The sequence below is a fragment of the Lactuca virosa genome, chromosome 7 (assembly GCF_052849685.1).
Source record: "Lactuca virosa cultivar CGN04683 chromosome 7, Lactuca_virosa_CGN04683_v6, whole genome shotgun sequence".
NCBI classification, from domain to species: domain Eukaryota; kingdom Viridiplantae; phylum Streptophyta; class Magnoliopsida; order Asterales; family Asteraceae; genus Lactuca; species Lactuca virosa.
Window position 1 is genome coordinate 108,564,550 of NC_136432.1, and position 24,103 is coordinate 108,588,652.

General features: G+C 34.8%; 1 protein-coding gene across 2 annotated transcripts; it reads right to left on the minus strand.

The window, feature by feature from the left end:
- Positions 1-456: 456 nt before the first annotated feature.
- Positions 457-14,550, minus strand: LOC145125856 (glutamate receptor 2.9-like). 2 transcript variants are annotated; one of them, XM_079061254.1, is made up of 6 exons: positions 14,338-14,550; positions 9,032-9,300; positions 2,076-2,391; positions 1,169-1,542; positions 657-966; positions 457-606 (listed from the first exon to the last, which is right to left on the minus strand). In XM_079061254.1, exons 1-5 carry the CDS (start codon positions 14,531-14,533, stop codon positions 676-678), a joined length of 1,446 nt encoding a protein of 481 aa, XP_078917380.1. In that variant the 5' UTR covers positions 14,534-14,550; the 3' UTR covers positions 457-606; positions 657-675. The 2 variants fall into 2 exon arrangements, with proteins under 2 accessions (XP_078917380.1, XP_078917379.1); XM_079061253.1 differs by having other exon boundaries at positions 457-966.
- Between the last annotated feature and the right edge of the window lie 9,553 nt (positions 14,551-24,103).

Here is a 24,103-nt window from a genome sequence, read left to right on the forward strand (position 1 = left end):
GGGAGGGGTTAAATTCAAACGATAGAAACTATTTTCACTTCTTTAGTTGGGTAGACATAGACTTCTCGAAGTCTAATGTTATAAAAATATTATAAGTAGAACCCTAATATTATTGTTTAAGTGCTCAGGTTTTTATTTTCTTTTCGGTAAATTTTTTGTGACTACTTAAGTGTAGTGTAAGTGCTTCGCAACTTGCTCTTTTTAGATGAATACAAGGGAATTAGCATCAATGAAAAAAGTGATAGAAGCACCATTTGCAACAATGAGTGAACAGGGTCAGCAACAATGGCAGTTTGGTCAAGCTCTCCTGAACCTGGGCCTGACCTTGGACGTGCTTATTGGACTTCTGTGGCGCTGAAAATTGATGATATTGCCCTTTTAAGTAGGGACTAGCATAATTAGAAAGATTTATAAAAGGCATAAACTAAACTTTCTCTCTAAGCTTTTATTAATGAAAAACGCAATAATGAACGGGAAAAGCATTAAAGGTTTACTCCTACTTATACTAAAGGTATTTGAAAAATAATCTAATAGGAACAGAGATTAAAGAAAAAAGACTTAAACCAAAATAAAGAAAATTCCCAAATATGCCCAAATTCTGAATTACTCCAACAGAGATGCACGTTGCAGTCTAGATATATAAGTGTTCCTACCACCTGTATTGTTGTAGATGGATCATATCCATAAATCGGTTGATGATTTTACAGGAAGGACTTTCTTGTTTCTACGCATAATGGAAACTTCTGATGTGATAATGGCACCTACAATAATAGTCCCCATGAATATGAATAATCCAATAAAACTCTGAACATCAAGACGTTGTGGTGGGTTTTGATTAGGTTGTGATGTATCATTAGTAGAGAACCCAAGATATTTTTTCTTCATTTCCATCAGAATTTCACTTTCAGTAACATTAATAACTGCCCTAGAAAAATCTTGCAATAAATGAGATCCACGAGGAAATGCCTGAGATATGAAACACATAAAGTTAGAGAATTTATATTATTACGTTGTGATTCATCTGAACTTATTCTTTCATATATCTTATAGTAGAATAATGAATCACATTATCATTATCAATAGATTAATATAGAAAACTAATAGAATCACATAATCAGTAGACTAATAGAATCACATAATCAATAGATTAAATAACGAAGACACTCACAAATGCAATTCCAGATTCCTGGTTTATTGGTCCAAACTTCATGTATTCAGAGCCATACTTAGCAAGAAAGAGTTCGATGTAGGGGAGCTCATCAACAACAAAACTTACGATGCCACTGGTCAAAGCACTTTTATATTCTTCAACGCTTTTCAGAGGTAAAAGCTGCTTGTCAGAACAATTGAATTTTTTTGTTATGAGATCTTTAAAAAAGGAACCATCTTGGTATCCAGCATGTTCAAAAGTTGGAGGCATAGGACGTAGTTGATCTAGTGTTAACCATGAGGACAAAGTAGCGGTGAAAATCTGAATAACTATGAAAACCATACTTAGCCAGATCACAAGCACAACTTTGGAGCATTTATTTTGTATCTTTCCTGCGAAGAGAAGATGCATAAATTAATTATTTGCATAGAAATATCTTCCTTTCGTTAATTTGTTTCCTAACCATTAATGTGATATATACTTTAGAACAGTTAACACACATAATCACTACTCTACTAATAAATCTAGACCTTTCTTTACAAGATGGACTTGAACTCTCAGCCTTTGACTTACCGACACATTCCCATCAACTCCTATAATAGGTCAAAGGCTCTTTGTTCCATTGATGTGATTTATACTCCACCATTTTTAAGAAAAGGTGCATTTAAAACCACTTTATTTTTTAACGTACCGTGGATTTTATTGACAAAACAAACACGATCAATGAACCACGATACCTTATGTATTGAGATCTCTCTTTGCAACAAAGAAAAAACGTAAATTCCGTGCGCCCAAAACTAACGTTTTATTTGCCATTATTTTATTTAGAATTCACAACAACTATTTGAGAATGAAAAGTAAAATTAAATTCAAAACGTAAGGTTCTTCTCAGAATTTAAATTTTAGTATATCTCAAACTATGTACCTTCCTGGAAGAAGAATGTGGAAATGGGAAACCATATAACCATTATGAGTTGGTTATATATTGGGCTTGAAAAGCTTGGATTTTTCTCCCGGTATTCCAAAATTGCAAGTGCAACCCCAGTGAAGAGACATACAACAACTATTGTGATCCATAGTCTCCAGGTGAAAGGTTTTAAGAAAGTCCACAGTGTTTGGTTCCATTCATGGGAAGCACGTACAAGCACATAAACTTCAGAATTCAGGTAGGGAATTGTAAAGTCAACATGTTGAGCTCTATTACCCCGAATTGTTACATCACCTGCGACAGCGTGACAAGTCTGCAAGATAGAAAGTAAGAAGTATTTCAGCTTATAATTAACACAATGATGTATCAGGATATCGGCAATGTATACAACTCAATAGAGTTTAATGCATCGTCACATATGTTATGTATGAAGCCTTGAAGTAAAAGGTCAAACAAAATGGCAATACAAGCATTGATCACATGAGCCGTTAATTTCTTGTTGGTTTGCTTCAAAGTCATACACAAGACTTAAAGTTCATGTTTTCTACTTTTGTCAAAGGCTATATGGTAGGTAACTATGAAGGGAGACTTTCTCCTCCAAATTTATTTCTACGAAACGGTCAAAATGTGTATGTATATATTTGCGGTGTAGCAGCAAAAATTAGATAAAGATAGAAAATATAGTGAGGTAGCTTCTTTTGTGCAGGGCAACCAAAAATACGAGTGATTGAAAATATAGTGAGGCAGTTTCTTTTGTGCAGGGCAACCAAAAATACGAGTGATACCTTACAGTGAGTGATCAGATAAAATTCTCTCTCTCTCTCTCTCTCTCTCTCTCTCTCATCAGTGAATGTAGGTCAAGTTAGACTGAACCACTTTAAAGATCGTGCTCCTATTTATAGTTTTAAATTTGCAATTTTTAGTAGTTTTGTTCTGCAAGTTTTATCGAAATCGTTTATCGTTTGTCTGAAGTTGCTTAACTTGTTTTGTTGCATTCCCAACAAACTAGTATCAGAGCCATGAGATGGGAAATTTAAGATCGACAAATTCTATGGTCAAGATTTATGTTTCTAGAAAATGCAAATCAAATATTTTCTCTACCAAAAAATTTACATTACCCTTTGTCCGAAGAGAAACCTTTTTTTATGAAGCAAGAGGATTGAGATTTATTGGATCAGCAGGCTCTGGGCGTAGTAAGATTATCATTGGCAAAGAACGTAGCTTACAATATTGTCAATGAGAAGACTACATACGGCCTGATCACAACGTTAGCCAATATGTATGAAAAACCCTTAGCAACGAATAAGGTGTTCTTGATCCGATAGTTGGTAAATCTGAAGATGAACGAGGGTAGCTCAGTGACAAACCATGTGAAAGAATTCAACTTAATAATATCAAGATTGATATATGTTGATATTAGATGTGAAGATGAAGTCCATGTGTTGTTATAATTATCTTTGTTTCCTAAAAGTTGGTCCAGAACAGTGACCACAGTTAGTAGTTCAGTCGGAGGTGCTAAGCTAATATTTGAAGGTATTCACAGTTTAATCCTCTATGAGGATATGCACAAACGGAGTGCCGGAGAAGCTTCCAGACTCCAGTAGCCTTCTAAGTACTGGAGAAAGAGAAAGGTTATCATTTTAGAAATTAGTTCCTAAATCCTTCAGCATATAAACAAAAGAATGAAGTGAATATGAAACTAGATTCTAAAGATGATGCGCTCATTTGTTGTCTTGAAAATTCAACAGAATCATGGATCATGGATTCTGATGTGTTGTTTCATGTTGGTCATTCCAGAGAAGTAGTTCAAAATTTAAGTCGGTACAGAAGGACGGTCAGATTAGCAGACAACACGAGCCTAAATATTACTAGTGTTTGGGATGTGGTCCTCAATAAGACTTTGGGTATGAAATGGACTTTGAAGAGTGTCAAGTTCATTCAAGACTTAAATATGATGCTAATATCAGTGAGACAACTTAACGATAAAAGTCAGCATGTTACATTTGGTGATCATTAGTGAAAGGTCACAAAAGGGAAACTCCATTGTTGCTAAAGGTTAGAAGTGGGGTACACTTTATTTTGTGAAAGTTTTTGATGCTGAAGCACACGTTGTTGAAGAAGTTGGGGCAACGACTCTATGGCACCAAAGACTTGGGCATATGAGTGAGAAGGTAATGACGATGCTATTCTCCAAAGGAAGACTACCAGATCTGAAGACTGTGACAGTTGACTTCTATGATCCATGTATTCTTAGTAAACAAAAGAAGGTTGCTTTCAGAAAGATAGGTCATCCATCTAAGTCCGAGAAGTTGGAGTTAGTTCATTCGGACGTTTATGGTACCACTTCAATTTCTTCGGTGAAAGGATCCCTATATTTCATTGCTTTCATCGACGACTTCATGCAAAAAGTTTGGGTTTATTTCTTGAAGCATAAGTATAAAATTTTCATCACATTCAATAAACGGGAAGCTATCATGGAGAATGTAACGAACTTAAAAATAAAGTATTTCATATCAGATAATGGGGTCGAATAGAGTAGAAAAGAATTTGTTGATTACTGTGTTAACCAAGGAATCAAAATGAAGAAGATGGTTCCGAAAACACCTTAGTAGAATAAAGTAGTTGAGAGGATGAACCAAACATTGAACGAGAGGGATAAAAGAAAGACACTGCATGTAGTTTTACCCAAGCTGTTTCGGAAAAATTCTATTAACATAGCTTCATATTTAATCAATAGAGTACCCTCAATTCCCATATGGTTCAAGATTCCAGAAGAGGAATGTCAAGGTCGAGAGATTTCACTCAAACACCTGAAGGTATTCAGTGTCTCGTATGTATAAATCAATGACTCAGAGAGAAACAAGCTAGAAGCAAAGGCAAGAAAGTGCCCCTTTATTGATTTCCGGTTGGATGACATGGGGTACCGCTTCTAGGATAACGAGGATAAGAAGATTATCAAACTTCAGGATATGGTGTTGAACGTGAGTTCTCTATATAAGAATGAACTTGCAAAGAGATCCGGAAATGACAAATACCTAGAAAATAAAGATCAACTTAAGTGAGAAGAAATCTCAAATGATGACGTTGTAAAACCTATCAGTACTCCAGAGATAAGTGAAAGCTCAGGAAGCAGTGAGAGCTCCAATGTATCAGACAATAGTAGTTCAGAGGATGAGGTTACACATGAAGCTGAGACGGTTACTCCTACAGTTGCTAGATCTACTATAGTTTAAAGACCTATAGTCAGTTATTCTCTTTCAACTAATTACTTGTTGTTGACTAAGAATGGTGAACCTAAGTCTTATCTAGAGGCCTTGAGGATGAAATATTCCATACATTGGAAGAAGTCTATGGAACACGAGTTGACCTCACTTGAAAATTACCATACTTGGTCAATGGTCAAGCTCCCAATAGGGAAGGTGATAATACAGAACAATTGGGTTAATTAGAATGAGATCTTCTCTCTCGTGGTGATGATGTCTACAATCAGATTGGTCTTGGGTATTGTAGCCTTCGAAGTTCTCCATCTAGAGCAGCTAGATATGAAAATAGCTTTTCTCCATGGCAACCTGTAAGAAGACATCTACACGACACAACCAGAGTGGATTCCCATAGTTGTTAAGGAAAATTTTGGTGTGCAAACTGAAGAAAAAGTTTATATGGATTGAAGAAGCTCAAAGGCAGTGGTACTTGAAGTTTGATAGCTTCATGCAAAGGAATGGGCACAACAGATATGAGATGGATCACGATTGTTACTTGAAAAAAATTCAACTCCTCATACATCATCCTGTTATTATATGTTGATAACGTGTTGATTGTTGGATCCGACATGTAGGAGATCAAAAAGCTTAAAAAGCAATTGTCTAGTGAGTTAGAGATAAAGGACCTAGGGGTTGTTGAGTAGATATTAGGCATAAGCATAGCCAGGAACAAAGTTAACGGTACACTAAAAATTTCACAAGCAAAGTACATCAACAAAGTTTTAGAAAAGTTCAACATAGCAGATGTTAAGGCTAGAAGTACACCTTTGGGTAGTCAGTTGAGAATCTCAAAGAATCAATCCCCAAAGACCAAATGAGACAAGGAACATATTTTTAAAGTTCCATATGCATCTACGGTTAGTAGCTTGATGTATGTTATGGTATGTACAAGAACATATATTGTTTAGGCAGTGGGATTTGTAAGCAGGTTCATTTCAAATCCATGAATAGAGCATTGGGAGGGGAGTAAATTGGTTATTACGCCACTTGAAAGAAATAGTTTAGGTTGCCTTATATTTCAAGAAAAGGGAATGCTCTTAGAAGGGTTCGTCGATGCAGATTTGGGTGGATGTGTGGATTCGGAAAAGAGCACAACAGGTTATGCTTTCATAATTGGAGGATCATCAATCAATTAGGTGTCCGCGTTACAAAAGAGTGTTGTTCTATCAACCACAGAATCAGAGTATATTGTTATTGTAGAACCAACAAAAGATCTTATTGTAACGCCTGGTTCCTGGTACGCATTTAATTATAATTTATTCATTTTTGTAGAGCAACTCGACGAGTTGGGAGCCCCAAACTCGTTGAGTAGAAATTAGAAAAGACTCTGGATTTTAAGTAACCTACTCGACGAGTTGAGTGCCTCAACTCGACGAGTAGGGCTGCCAGAATGAAACCCCTAATTTCGGGCTTTTGCACCCTATTTAAGCATCCTAATCCCCACTTGTTGGCCTCATTCCCAACCTTCAAGTCCCAAACCCTAGATTCAGAAACCCTAATGCATTTGTGAGCTTGTGAGCCATTTTTTAGTGAAACTTGGTCTGTTTTGAAGCTTATGAAGGAAGGAGAAGCTTGGGGATTCAAGAAGAAGTTAGTAGATGCAGAGACTCCATTTCATCCTCATCATTTTCTGGTAATCAAGTCTCAAACTTGCTTAGTAGCTTCTTAGATCTCCTTATTACCACTTTATTGGGGTTTTGGTCCAAGAAGCTTGATCTTTGGGTTATGGACGTCCCAAGTGAGTATACCTTTAGATCTAGAATCATGGGGGGCTTTCATGGCATAAAGGTGCAAAATTTATGGCCATTGAAGCCCCATGCAAGCCATACAATGTCATTTCTGCCTTTTAAGATCCAAAAGGCCATGCATGGAGTGAAAGGTGGAAGCTTTACGTGTTCATGTAGTGGTCAGGGTCTACATCTTTGTTTGTGTGCTTTAGTTTGGAGTATGGATGGCTTATGGACCAAGATCTAGGTCCTAAGGAGTTAGGGTTTTAGATAAACCCATTAAGTAAAGGTATTAACGGGTAAAGTTGGAAACTTTACCCTTAAAATGACATTTTCAGTATATATGAGAAGCATGAAGCTTAGATCTGAAGAGTTGGGACCTAATCCATTAAGATGGCCCAAACAGACTGAGGAACTCGACGAGTCCAGAGAGGGACTCGACGAGTTGTGTCCATTTGTCCCAATTCTGTACAGGGTAGAACTCAACGAGTCTGTAAAGGGACTCGACGAGTTGACTCTTTCTATCATGACTACGAGTAGCAAGGGAACTCAGCGAGTCAGGGGGATTACTCGACGAGTTGAGTCAACTCGGAGTGTTGACTTTGAATTTGACTGAGCGTTGACTTTAACTTGGACCTTGACTTTGACCAAGGTTGAGCAGTGAAGTGGTCTTGATGTAAGGAATGGTATTTAAGGGGTTGTTTTGTATAGGGCGTGAGTAGAGCCGATTGCAGGAGCAGAGACGTTCAACTATTTCACTCGACATTTGAGGTGAGTTTTCCTCCGGTAGGAATGGGTCGAAGGCACCAATGTTGGCCCGTTTATGTATGATTGCGTATGTCAGACTTAGGTCCAATGTCGGGGCTATCCCGATGTAGGTTATATGTTTTCGGACTTCGGTCCGATGACGGGGAAAGCCCGAGGAATAAACTTATCTAAAAATGCTAGGAAAAATATTTTTCTTTAAATTAGTTGTTTTTGTAATGTTGTGGCCATATTTTTGCTTTTTAATATTAATAATGAATTTTATAATGGTTTGTTTATTTTCAACTTTAGGGCCAATTCTTTTCTTTTCGCGTTGGGCCCACTATATCTTTGGACCGGCTCTGTGCGCGGACACACATCTAGTATCTCTCTCTCTCTCTCTCTCTCTATATATATATATATATATATATATATATATATATATATATATATATATATATATATATATATATATATATTGCGGTGCATGAGCACAAATTAGATACACACTCAACAAAGAGCCACAAATCAAATAAAAAATATACTGAAGTAGTCTTTTTTTTATTATCTATACGTAGACAAAAATTTGAGTGATACCTTATAGTAAGTGATCAGATTATAAGCGCAATTTAGCCTTGAATGATTGTAATTTTCTTGGTGATAATAAAATCTTCTATCTCTCATTCGCCGGTGAATGTAGGTAACATTAGACCGAATCACTTTAAATACGTGTTCCTATTTACAGTTTTTAGTATGCAATTTTTAGTAGTTTTATTCCGCAAGTTTTACCGAAATGTTTATCGTTTTTCTGAAGTTGCTTAACTTGTTTTGTTGCATTCCCAACAACATCGTCATTCTATTTTACATATAACTAAACCATTTTTTTATAATCTGTTGAAGTCTTCAAAAATTCAATCTAACATATATAGAAACAAAGTATTTATGACACTGAACTCCATCCATTGATTTTTTTCACACTACCGGTGGCTATAAAACTTCATATCTATTGAACATCAATGTGGTATCCAATTATGATTGAATTTAATATATTAAATGTTAACTAGGAATTTCACTGTCATTCAACTCTCCAATTAAACTATGAATTGTGGATGTTTGTTTGTTTGTTGTCGACTAGTCTATGCATGCTTAAAAAATGTGTTGAATACATGCATGAATTTCTAAATGTTTGTGCATTGATATAGATATGTTTTGATAAATGTACCTTGCCTTTAATATGCTCAACGAGTTGATCATAAGTACCTCTACTTTTCCCCGTGTCATTGATGAACAGTCTGAAGTTGGGTTTGACACTATATGGTAATAAATGCAATGCATGGCAGAATATGGCTATGGAGAATCCACCTTCGACTTCTGATTTCTCGTTCACTTTTATGAACTCAGTGAAGCCATCTTTCTTTGGCACCCATACCTCTAATTTTGGGCATGGACTTTTCATTTTCTTGGGACTGTTCCGTAGTGGCCATATAATGTCTTTTTTGTCAATCAAATATCAAACCCGCCAGAAACAAAATGAATAAGAAAAGGAAAAAAATGTAACAATATAAACAAGAATTATATATATTTAATGTTATAATAACAATAACAACAAAATTTGGTACAATTTGTTTATAGGAGATTTGGTACTTGACAAAATTGACTAGCATTATCAAATAGATGTTAATGATCATTTATTCTAGGGTTATCAATGTTTTTTTGGAAAGCACTATTTTGTTTTTCTTTAAGTTACCAACAAACAAACTTGTGTGAATACTACATGATGCTATTAGCGTACCATGTATACTAGTATGTATTTTATATGTATGTATAGCTAGTATAGCCCTATCTTATTTTGTTTATGTAGCCCATATTGTATACATTTACTTTATAGATGAATTCCAAGGCCAAACGGCATTTCGTGGGAAATACCGCACTTTCATGGTATCATAGAATTCCGCCAAAATCTTTCCTCTCTCTCGCTAAAACCCTATGCCGCTATCAAACACGTTGTAGTCGACCCCCTTCTCCCTCTATTGATTCTTTTCTACCCTTTTTCATTCTTTGATATATTCCACTCCCCATTAACATGTCTGAATCATCCAAGAACCAAAAACCATTTGGTGTCACCAATATCAAAACTTATGTTCCTGTGATATTCGATCTCAATTAGATGAACTACGATGCCTGGAAAGAACTTTTTCAAACGAACAGTAGCAGTTTTAGGGTCAAGGGTCATATTAGAAGAGAATCCAAACCTAAATATAACAAGGATGAAGCGTGGGTTAATCTTGATGACCTAGTCAAGATGTGGATATACGACATAGTCACTCAAAGCTTGCTCAACATGATTCTCAAAGAGGATGTAACCGCTCACACTGTTTGGACAGGTCTAGAAACTTTATTCCGTGATAATCAACAAAGTCGTGCCATTGAATTAGATCAGCGACTCCAGACTCTTACTCTTGGCGATCTCACAATCTCTCAATATTGTGAATGCATGAGGGTAATTTTAGATCTTCTCACCAATATCATATCACCTGTCGCTGCGCCAACCCTATTCACATACCTTATAAATGGCTTATCACCAAAATATGACAACATCATCACGGTCCTACGCCACTAAGGCCCTTTACCATCTTTTTTCAAATGTCGGTCAATACTATCTCTGGAGGAACGGACCTTAAATTGAAACCGACCCACTCAACCTCTCCATATAGACCATCTATATTCACCCACTTCCCTTCATGCTGGCAACTGTTCTACTCCACAACTTCATGCTCCAACCAGCAACAACAATCGTGGAGGTCGTAGGCCTTCCCAACCTTGTCGTGGTGGCCCACAAGCCAAAGGCAGTCGCCACCATCATGCTGTCGCCAATTAGTAACAACCACAATTACTTTGGTCTCCATATTCAGTCCATTGGAATCCGTTTATGTGGCCCTGTTCCACATGGTAGCATCCCTGTTGACCGGCAAGCCCTCTGTCATAGCATCAACATCATCGGCCTCAATAGGGAATCCTCGGCACTACTCCTTCTCAGCCATCAGCTACTGCGTTTCTACAACAACAACCAACAATATTTTTCTACGCTGCCTCTGCTTCGCTTGTACTTGTTCCTCCAATATAATTGTTCCCACCCTTGACTCCAGACCAACCTATAGATATTATAGAGGCTCTTTATGCAATGCACCACAATGATGGATCGGATCCCAACTGGTATATGGATACAGGTGTTACGTCTCACCTCGCCTCGTACACATGTAAACTCCAAGCTCTTGGCAATGGTTCACCTATATCCACTACACATACCGGTCAAACCACATCTCCTTCAATCCATTGTCCTTTTTATCTTAAAAATGTTTTAGCTACAGCTAATGATATCAAAAATCTCATATATGTTCGTCGACTTACAACTGCTAAACAAGTTTCCATTGGATTTGATATGTTTGGTTTTTCTATGAAGGACCTTCAAACTCTCCAGCTTCTGCTTAGGTGTGACAACTCCAATGACCTCTATAAAGTTCCTCCTTAAACTCATGTTTCTCTTCCATCCGGCAGGACATCCTTGTGGCATCAACATCTTGGTCACCCCGGAGCCAATGCTTTTAATCGATTAATTTCTATTCATTTTATCGATTGTAATAAAACTCCAAACACTATTCGTTGCCAAGCTTGTCAACTTGGTAAACATGTTCGTTTACCTTTTTCTAGTTCAAACACTGTCATTTCTGGTTTATTTCATATAGTTCACTCTCATATGTGGGAACCTCCGGTTGTGAGCATTAATGACATAAAATACTATATTGTTTTTCTAGACCACTTTACCCACTTTGTTTGGGTTTACCCTCTCCATAATAAATTTGATGTCTTTTCCAAGTTTATTCGCTATAGAGTTTTTGTCAAAAACCAATTTAATACTAAAATTAAATCTTTCCAGTGTGACCATGGCGGTGAATTCGACAACAAACAATTCCACAACTTTTTGCCCAACATGGAATCACTTTCTGTTTCTCGTGCCCTCGCACTTCCCACCAAAAGAGAAAATTCGAACGTATTATCTGTACAATCAATATCATCATACGCACCCTTCTTTTACATGCTCACCTACCACCGAATTTTTGGGTTGAAGCGCTTCATATGGAGATTCACCTATTAAACCTATCTACTTTCATTTCCATTAATAATGAAATCCCATACACTAACCTCTTTCAAAAACTACCATCATACACTCATATTCTAGTCTTTGGATGCCTTTGTTATCCTCACCTTCCCATACCACTTAAATTAGCCCCTAGATCCACTCATTGTATCTTTATTGGATACCCATCTGATCACCGTGATTACCATTTTTTCGATCTTGCCACTCGCAAAATCATCATCTCCCTCCATGTCATTTTTTACGAGCTCTCCTTCCTTTATCGCTCCATGATACCAAATCAAGCTCCATCCTATTCTTTCCTTGATAACTCCCTTTCCTAACGACCCATATTTCGTGAGTTTCTTATTTCCTCTACACCTACCACTCATGAGGTCACCACCCCTACTCCCTCACCTCTCGGTCCCTCGAACACCACTCTCATTCCCCTCTCGGCTCCCCCACACCTCCTCCCAAACCTTCAACGAACCCACCCCTACCCATCCTATGGTCACTAGGGGTCGCTTGGGTATCAATGAAACCATCCAACGTCTTAATATTCACACCATTAGCGAGTCTCCACTTCCTCGATCCCACACTCAAACCCTTCAAGAACCAAACTGGACCATTTTCCATGAAGGATGAGTTTAATGCTCTTATTGCTAATAGAACATGGGTCCTTATTCTTAAGCCTCCTGAGGCTAATATTGTGCGCTTCATGTGGTTGTTTCATAAGAAATACAAAGCACATGCTTCTCTTGAGCAATATAAGGCTCGGGTGGTTGCTAATGGAAAAATCCAACGACCTGATATTGATTATGATGAGACCTTCAACCCAGTAGTCAAACCGGCTACTATCCATACTTCTCTTAGCCTTGCGGTTTCTCATAAGTGTCCTATTCATCAGTTAGACGTCAAAAATGCCTTCTTGCACGGACAACTTAATGAGACAATCAACATGCATTAGCCTCCGAGATTTAGAGATCCAGCTCACCCGGACTATGTCTGCCATTTGCAGAAGTCACTTTATGGGCTGAAACAATCTCATCGGGCTTGGTTTCACCGCTTTGCATTATATGTCACTCAGATCGGCTTTACTCACAGTCGTTGTGACTATCTTTATTTTTTTCGTAGGGGTACGGAGACAGCTTCATTACTTCTTTATGTGGATGACATTATACTTACCGCTTCCTCTGTAGGGCTTCTTCAGTGCACCATTTCCCTTCTAGCCACTGAGTTCACCATGAAGGACATAGGTGACTTATCTTAATTTTTAGGCATCGTAGTGACACAAGAGAACAAAGGCATGTTATTATCCAAATGCAAATACGCGTTGGAACTTCTCGACCGGGAAAACATGTCAAATTGTAACCCATGCAGAACACTACCCAATCTAAACTAGACTGTGATGGCACTCTTGTGTCCAACCCTACCTTATACCGTAATTCAGCTGGTAGCTTATAGTACCTTACATTCACTCGCCCGGATCTATTCTTTGCAGTACAACAAATATTTCTCTACATGCATGATCCAAGGGAACCGCATCTGAACTCCTTGAAGCGCGTGCTCCGACATGTCAGCGGTACTCCTTATTATGGATTATAGATCCATCCCTCTTCAACCACGGGCCTTATTGCCTACTCTGATGCGAATTGGGGGGGGGGGGGGGATGTCCAACCACACGTCGATCACCGGTGGGTATTATGTTTTCTTGGGTGAAAACCTTCTGTCTTGGTCATCCAAACGGCAACAGATTGTCTCCCGATCCACTGCAGAAGCAGAATACCAGGGAGTTGCCAATGTCATAGCAGAGACATGTTGGCTACGTAACCTTCTTCGCGAGCTACACTCCCAAGTCACCAAAACAACCATTGCCTATTGTGATAACATAAACGCGATTACATGTCTTCTAATCCTATTCAGCAACAAGCATATCAAGATTGATCTTCAAATTTTGTGAGACAAGGTTGCAATTGGTTCTTTTCGGCTGCTCCATGTTCCCTCCAATCTTCGGTATGCCCGTATGCTGACATCTTCACCACGGGACTGGCTACTACATTATTCAATGATTTCATATCCAATTTGAGTGTCCGCTCAAGACCTCCCGCTCAAATGGCGGTCCCGTATTAGCGTACCATGTACGCATGTATAGCTAGTATAGACCCATCTTATTTTGTTTATGTAGCCCATACTGTACACGTTTACTTCATAAATGAATTCCAAGGCCAAAGGCCATTCCATGGAAAAATACCACACTTTCAGTTGTTACTGCATATCTTTTCATTACTGCAAGTTTATGATTCTATGTTTTTGGAAGTGTGTGAATACGCATATAAGGTGTATATAATTTATTTATGAAGAGTATCAGAAACATTTGTCAAATTGTAACAACATACCTGCACATACATCTCTGTGTCCACTATCACCTTTCTCCAGGATAGATCTTCTACTGCGGCTAGATCTATCTTGGATGGCTCTACTCATCATCATTTTTGTGAAACCATGTTTCGAATATGCTTCGTGAGTGAAACCTTTTTCTGTTCTAACTATAGACGCTTTCACAAAGTCAATCCTGGAATAAACACAAAGCATGGCAGCTAATAACACCAAGGAAACAGTGCAGTCCTTGTGCTCCATATTGTGAAGTTGTATCCCTCAGACGTGTATCTTATATTATATAGAGATTAATGATTGGTGGCTTGAAATTTGTTGACTTGTTGATTCTTAAAATCATGAACAATATTAAAAGGCTTTGAGAGAAGAAATTAATTAAAGACAATGATTTGTTGCATTATCTAAGGCACAACTATTTCGGAGCAAATTCCAGAATCCCTGTCACCTTCAGTGAGTTATATTGTTATTTGTCTTAATTCCTATTACCGATTAATCTAGTTTTGTCTGTGATTGCCAGTGAAGGAAGAAAAGATGGACTAGTTCAACTGAAATATTTAGAAGAAAGACGTTGATTATTGACTTTTGAGAATAGAAACCAGTGGTGAGTGACTTGTATAAGGTTTCATTTATTTACTGGCTCACCTAAATTTTTTTTACCGCAAGAGGAGCATTGAATTACTAAAAACGGAAGCCAGCCTTAACTTTTGGGTTTCATCGTGCAATTACCTTGTCTAGAATATGTTCATATGCATCAACAGCTTACATAGTAGATAATCATATGATTATCAATCAAATGTGAACAAAGTTCAGTTACCAGGATTTTGCTGGGCGTTGAAAGTGAAATACGCAGGGTACCTTCATGTGTAAAATTAAAATAAACCTGTTTCGTGCTCCAAAGATAACAACACACTTTCCAAAGATGATAACGTTATGTGAGCAAGTACTCATCATTTTATAATCCAAACGATGTAAGATTCATTTAACCTTTAATTTATTATTACTTTAATTAATTAGTAGTAGCTGAATTATATATTGTAAAAATGATGTGCTTTCATTTTAATGTTTAGATTTCTATATATCATCCGAGTAGTTCTTTTTTTTTTTTTTTTTTTTTTTTTTTTTTTTTTTTTTTTTTGGGAAAGAGGCCACAGCCCCGGCAAAGATAGTTCTTTACCTTCAAATGAGGGCATGCTGAATGCTGACCATGGAAAATACTGCTTCAATCGTATAAAATGTTTATTTCTTTTATTAATGCTTGAATTGCCAAGAAATTGAAGTATTGGTCAATTATCTCACTTAGATTCCTATCCATACCTTTGACTAACTCTTAACCACCAATTAAGAGTTTTTATTAAACAGTGCAGTAGACCTGCAAACGTGCCTTAGAAGGGGAAAAAATTTGATGGACTAAACAATGCCACGTTGCAATATAAGAGGCTATGCTTAATTATTTAATTTTCATCACTTCATTTACTCTAATTAATGCAATTTTCATGTGGATATTTTAGAATATTTCCACTTGATGTTTTGCTTAATTGTGTCGCCCAGCTTTCTGTCACTAGTTTTTTTCTTCTATGGCAATTCAATCGTTAAAGTTGGTATTATCCAAGAAATGTTCGTTGTTGCTGTAGATGTATGCAATTGAGAAAACATGTCATTGCTGTCAAAATAAAATCATCACAAAAAAAAAAAAAGACGGATTTGAAAATTTGGTTGGTTTGCAATTTTCTTTCGATTGGATCAACTTTCCAACTTGCAGATTACGTCCAAAATACCCTGTTTCATTGCGGTTTTTGTCATTGAAGATAACACATGGTAACCCCTTCCCTTCAGACCACATGTACCCCTCATATGAACGTAAAATAGTCTTTTTCACTTGCCCCTCTTGACACGTCAGTAAAAAAAAAAAACAGCCCCACCTACTCCACACTGTCTTCTTACAATTGTTGTGATTGGGATGGCATTATAGTGTGTATCAAACTAAACCACCTCCTACCGTTCTCTTCACCCGCATCCGCTGGGGGATTTTAAATACACGATGGTGAAAACCATTTTACGAAAGTCAAAACCACCCTTAGTCACGTTATCAAAACGTCTAATCATTAACCATTTACAATTTTACACATATTAATTATTTATTTTTTAATTACCGTGTGTATATATATATATATATATATATATATATATATATATATATATATATATATATATATAAAGAAAACACAACTCAGTGTTTTCATATATACAGTACAACTCAATGTTTTCATATATAGTAATGGTCCCTAAACTTTTTCTTTTATTCATAAATGGGCCTTAAAATTTATTTTTTTATTCACAAAGCATCCAAATTATAATTGTGTTTTCGTATAGAGTAATTGTCCCTAAAGTATTCTCTTTTATTCACAAATCATCCAGATTACAAAAACAGCCCGTAAACTATTTCCTCTCATGTTTCTTATTGACAAACTCTTTGAAATTATTTCATTTAATTTTTTAGTGTTCTAGAAAGTTATAAGTTTAGCCGTTAAAATTTTAATGTTTACATCTGTTTCACTATTATTTAAAATATCTTCGTTTTCAGTTTATTGTTTTTATATGTGGTACAATTTGTTAAGTAGAAATGTACGTTAGTCATCCACACTCCAAAGGTCAGGGTTTCGATTCTCCTAAATCCTCATTTTGTTTTCTAAATTCATTTTTTTAAAAACTTTTATGTATTTTGTAATATCTTAGTAGTTTATGGTAGACCAAAAACAGTTTTTTTTTTCGTATAACTGAAATATAGTTATATTATTTTTATTCGATCGCATTGATCTATGGTGACGCCAAAATGGGAAACTGTTAGGCATTAAATGGGATAACTGAAATATAGTTATATTATTTTTATTTGATCATAGAGAGAGTCATTTATAACGCACTCGATAAACGTAGTAGGATTTATTTATACCTCACTCAGTATTAGAATGAAGTTTAAAGAATTTATAGTAAAATATGGGATAACTTAAAAGACCATCAATATAAATATACTTATATTATTTTGATTTAATCGTAGTGAGATTTATTTACACCAAACTCAACAAAAGAAATTAACTTTTTGTTATTTATAGTAAAACATTGGATAATTTAAATGACCATAAATGTACACATTGTTAAATTATTTTTATTTGATCGTAAATGTATTCATGTTATAATTTTATTATAAAGAAACATATATTAACAACAAAATATGTAATATTATGACATATATGTATGTTTGCCATTCAAAAAAAGCTTTAAAACTTTTTAATAAGTTATTTTTAGTATACTTATTTAAACCTATTATTTTTGTTTAACATAGTTATGTAGTTACGGAAAATAGTATATTACGTTTGTTTATATCAAAAGATGAAAAAAGATATAAAATCAAATCTCTCTCTCTCTCTCTCTCTCTCTCTCTCTATATATATATATATATATATATATATATATATATATATATATATATATATATATATATATATATATATATATATATATATATATATATATATATATATAGCTAGGTTCAAATGTTTCTAGCAACTATTGTGTGCATAACTACACCAATAAGAATTTTGGAAAAAATAAATAATTAAATAAATCATTTAAGTGTGTTATAGTAATCTTTGCATAGTTAATTATGGTAGATAATCAATATTCCTGATATCACGCAAGAAGCAAATATAAATTTAGAACATTTAGCCCTAAATCGTACTTACCATTGTTTCTGATCCACCGCTTCTTCTTCTTCTTCTTCTTCTTCTTCTTCTTCTTCTACTTCTACAGACCCAAAAACACCACCACCGATTCCCACTGAGACCGACTGTTTAATTGAAGATGGCCGGAAATTGTTTGCTGCCGGCGGAAACCACCGGTAGCAGTCGCCCGGTTCTTCAGCTTGGCGAGGTCGAGTCCTCCTTACAACCCACCGTCAACTTACTCAATGAAGAAAACCCTAATTTGCCGATTTTCAAGTCCGGTCTTCTCATTCTGACCACCACCGATTCCCCCTAATCTGAATCAACTACCTCTGCTCTGACATCAAAAGTTGTGGCAGTTCCTCTTGCTGCCATCACTCACATACTTCAGTCTAAGAAGTCCATTAAAGGGATGTTTTCCAGTCATAGGGTTAGGTTTCAGGTATCGGTTACGCCTGATGGAAGAGTACAGGAGAGGGGTTCTAAATCCATTGTAATGTCTCTCTTCTTCCTATCTGGTCTTTGTTCTCTTGTTATGATGCGTAACTCAATTTTTTTTGTTGAAATTGTCGATGACTTAATGTGGTGTTGAAAAATCCTTTAAAAGCAACCATTTTTCTTATATGTAAGTTGAATCCATTTGCTAGTCCACAACTGTGAACTCATTTGCATATTTTCTAAATCCTTATTAATATTTATTTAGATAAATTCTTTTGAATTTTTGATGATGTTATACTCCAATCTTGTTTTAGTGGAAAACTATGAATTCAAAGTAGGGCAACGTCCCCCTGAATTTCCAAAGTTAGAAAAAGCAACGATAATTTTTGTTCTTACTAAGTTTGTATATTTTGTATGCTCATACAGTGTTCGATGAAATGCCTCAATGAACTCTTCTTTTTTATTTTTTAAATAAAGAAACATATTATATCTATAAGAGTACATAACATATTGTTCACCATTCTTTAAGAATTTGGTTATATTGTTCAAAAAAGAATGTGTCAATTGCACTGTTTATGAATTATTCTAACTGTAGTGGTACATGTCATTAGTCTTTGATGAAAAGGGTTAAGCTGGCATTCTGCCAGAATTTGCATGAATAGGGTTAAGCTAGGGATTTTTTTTCATATTAGAATGCAAACACATGGACTATTTTTCTGTTGCAATAATTTACACAAGTTGTAGGTGCAAACAAAGGTGGTTTTTTAAGCCTGGTGGGATAGATACTATCTATTTGGACCTTTTTACCCTTGGAGGGTCTTCTTCCTACTTATTGTTAGGGCTGGCAAATATGTACCACAGAGAACCAGCCAATATGTTACCAACCGAACCAATAAAATCGGTAGCCAAGTTGTTTGGTAGCTAATATGTTTGGCTGGTAATACTTTGCCAATTAAGTAATCTTGGTATGGTAATGGTATGAAATTTTGAATACCACGGTTGTACCGTACCAACCAACTAATATATATATATATATATATATATATATATATATATATATATATATATATATATATATATATATATATATATATATATATATATATATATATATATCAATTAATAAATACAAAGAAATATGAGTTCTCATATCTTCATGTTTCAATTAGAATAACAACTAACAAGGCTTAGAATTACTAAACTAACACATTGACAGGCAAATTTCTTGATATTTATTTTTTGATGTGCACGAGATCGGTGATACAAAAGCACATCATACTAAAACTTAAAAGGAATACTAACTTCTCATTCATTGTACTGTTTCCATTTTCTTCCTCTAGAAACTTGCTAGGGGTGGACCTCTTTTAATCCTTTTAGTGGTTTCCAAAAAAGAAAAAAAAAATACTAACACAAGCGAGTGAAGCAACGACCAAATGTCCAAAAACTCAACTTATATTCACGTATAGTACATATTAGTTAAATTTTTTGGTATATACCAAATACCAATATATACCAACCAAATTTGTTGGTAGCCAAATTAATAGGTACCAAGTACACTGGTACGGTACTGGTCGCTAAAATCTGATACCAACTATAGTTGGTACGGTACACGGTTTGTAGAAAAAAAACTCGGTACCGTACCAATTCCACCCCTACTTATTGTCCCCTTACTGTGTTCCATGTGGTTTGGATATTTGGTTTCTTTTTTTTTCTTGTAATAGGATTTTTTATACGTAAAGAGAAACCGAATAGGAATATAATGCATTTGGAATACATACAGGGAGTCTTCATCCTGGTGCTTTCATAGATCATCATTTTTCACAACAAAAAACTTGTGAGCCGAAGATGGTTTATATATTCTAATTGTTTTTTTTCTTAGTCACCTTTTGTGTTAACATGATCTTTTCATGCATTTATATTTCAAATGTTTTGTTCGTTGGGTATATTCTTGATAATATAAATTCTTTAAGAATATTCAAAACCATTCTGCAAGCATAGTTTATTCTGTCAGAATATTATTGTTGTATTCTGATAGAATAGTAGTTAATTATTTATATGTTTAATGTGCAGTTGTTACAAGTGTATCGCTACAAAATATTTGGCAATCAAATTTGTGATAAAAATGGCTTGAAGACCTGATGGGAAAGGCTTGAAGAATGAATCAAAGAATGATCACACTCACTGTTTAAGAATGTTGTTATTTTTTAAGAATTACACTTGTTATTGTTTCAAAATGTTGTTATTATTCAATTAATCACAATCATACAATGTAATTATTTGGTATATTATTAGTTCAAGAATCGATTTTGTGTATTCTTTCAGAATATATTTACTAGTTTATTGTTGGCATTCTGTCATTCTGACAGAATAAAATCGAAAATATATTTACTAGTTTATGGTTGGCATTCTGAAAAAATAAAATCGAAAAATATATTTACTAGTTTATGGTTGGCATTCTGTCATTCTGACAGAATAAAATCGTATTTTTAGATTTAAATTAATTTAAAATATTCAGATTTTTAAAAATAAAGGAATTAATTATCCCTAAAAATCCGAAAATTTCCTTTTTTAATATAGGTTAATTGACTAAAATGCCCTTATGCTGAAATTTGTGTGATTATATGGTCCATGTTATCCTATTCTAATAGCATAGACCCTCAGATCATGACTTTTGATTCTATTCCATCCGATGGTCAAGATCTGTGCATTTGACACACAATAGTTAGTAAAAACAAAATAACCTAACTATATATATATATATATATATATATATATATATATATATATATATATATATATATATATATATATATATATATATATATATATATATATACGCGTAAAAGTTCAAATAAGAACCCCCAAAGGTTAAGAACCATTAATTTTTACATTATCTATTTGCTTTTTCTAATATTTTGATTATTTTAGGTGAAAAAATAATAACTCCTTCGATTTATATACATGTTTCAAACTAGACACATACTTTGTTCCATGTAAATAGTTTTAATTCTCTAGTTTATATATATATATATATATATATATATATATATATATATATATATATATAATTTTGATAACTTAAATATGTACGAGAACCTGAGAACATAACATGTCCATTAGTTTCTCATGCTTCAGACGAGATGATAAATAATGCTCGAAAATAATTATTTTTATTATTTATTACTTACAATTAATGGTACATCTTTTTTTAATAGCAAAAACATTATTAACATTATAAAAACACTAGATATGGGCCATAAATTAGTACAATTACTAAACACAAAAAAAAACCAAAAACAAAATGTTAGCTACACAATATCACACCCCGAAAATGTTAGAAAAAACAAAAATAAATAAATATGAATATATGCATATTAAAAATTATTAACCCATAGAAAGACGGTTGGGTGGGAATAATAAAAAACAATGGGACTCTTATAAAATAAGATATTAGCACATCCCGAAATATACAATTCAAGAGTTAAGGATCTACTTTGTAATTAATATAAAAAGACGGTTGGATGTGAATAATAATAATAATAAATCGTTATTAAAGATTTATATTATACTGATTATGTTGTCGCGAAATATAATCGGAAAACATGTAAATAATACAAATAAGATGCTACTATATGTAATAGTTGAACATATATTCGATCAACAAGTTCGATTTATCTATTTCACAAAAAACAATAATTAAAAAAAAATAAAAGATGAAAAACAATAACTAAGAAATAAAAATGTCTAAGGTCTCGTATCTTAAGAATTAATACATTTTATTTAATACAAATATGTGATTATATTATTTTCATATATTTACATTAAACATGAAATAAAAATCATATATGTAATATTATTTTTATTAAATAATATAAAACATTAGAATATAAAATAATATATAAAGTAAAGGACTGTATATGTAAAATTTGTTGGCATATATATATATATATATATATATATATATATAAATTATTTATATTTAAAAATGCAAAAGTCGAAATTGAAATGAATGTATAATATGAAGAACTATAAATGTAAATTTTATTAATAGTAGTATTATAGTAACATTTTTGCTGGTAATGATGATTTTTAACCAAGTCAAAGTGGTTTGACTTTTAGAAATGGTTTTGAGCCTAGTTTCGGGTGTGAATAACAACACCCGCATCCCCTCCATTTCATCCCGCCAACACACTTTTCATCGGCCGTTATCTTTTCTCTAACGGTATCCTCACATCTACCATGAGTTTCAAAGTCCACCCTTGTCTTCATCATCTTTGTCTATTGTTTGGCTTTTCCACTGAAAAAACCTCAGTTTCATCACTAGCCCCAATTGGACCGAAAAAAAACATAAATATTTAAAAGCAAAAGTTTAAGAAAACAGGGCTTCAAGAAAAATTGAAACTGTTTAAAATTTATAATTGATAACGTACCCCTTGGCGTGGGCCAAGGGGCATCGATCTGCCTTATAAGAAATCTAGGAGCATGTGGGCGGCTGCCTCATGATGGTGAGCCCGTGCGAACAACTACTGTCTAATGGACATTATCACCTTACGACAATAAGGCAGTTCTCAAGCTCTCACACGACAAAGAGCACGATCATCCAATCAACACACCAGATCATTGTCATTGTCAGGTCTAACTCTCTTGTCTACCGTACGAATTAACTATGTGACCTTTCTATAAAAGGTGTCTCTTGTCCGCCAGAAAAGCTAAGCTCTCTCTCTCTCTCTCTCTCTCATAATCTCAGTACAACGACTCTCGCAAGAGCGTTTTCCCAGGATCCCTTCCCAGAGAACGACTAACGGATCGTTTCCTGTTGTAATCTCAGATCATTGACGCCGACAGAAGAGATCGGATATTTGAGTTACACCATTTGGCGTCGTCCGGTGTGTGACAATCGATACCAAAAACCAGGGGCGGACACAGACGCAGGAATAAATAGTAGGTGTTGTCGAGATGAAATCGGTGTTGCGAATACATGAAAAATGGGTAAAAACAAAAAAATCAAAAAAAAATTCACTGCAGATAGAAAAAGCAGGTGTTGCCGGGAACATGCTAAATCTGCCCCTGCTAAAAACGACACATCAACAGTGGCACAAATTCCTACTTTCCTTTTTCCTCGGTAAACACCCACACAAAATGATAGAAACTATTTTTACTTATTTAGTTGGGTAGACAGTATACTTCTCGAAGTATAAGTTTATAAAAATATTATAAGTGCATTACATGGATATACATCATTCACTGCTTTTGTAGCTATCGTGACCTTATGGCCCTATATGCAATTGCACTACAAGAAATTAGTGTATTACCCGCAACATGCGTCGCCGTAGAAGGTTTACGCTCGATGCCTCTGATATGGCATCTTCGAACACCCAATATTCTTTCAAAACAATTTTGTGTATCCTTTGGTGTTAGAGCGCTGGCTTCAGAAGAAGCTTGAGTTTGTTGACTGATCTCAAGGAGTAAAGCATTATGTATTTTCAAAAAATGATAAATATCATAAAAATTAGATTACTAAATACCCCTTGACGATATAAACACTTATATGAAAAATACAAATTAACCACTTACGTATTGTTGCTCGACTGCAGGACTACTAAATACCCATTGA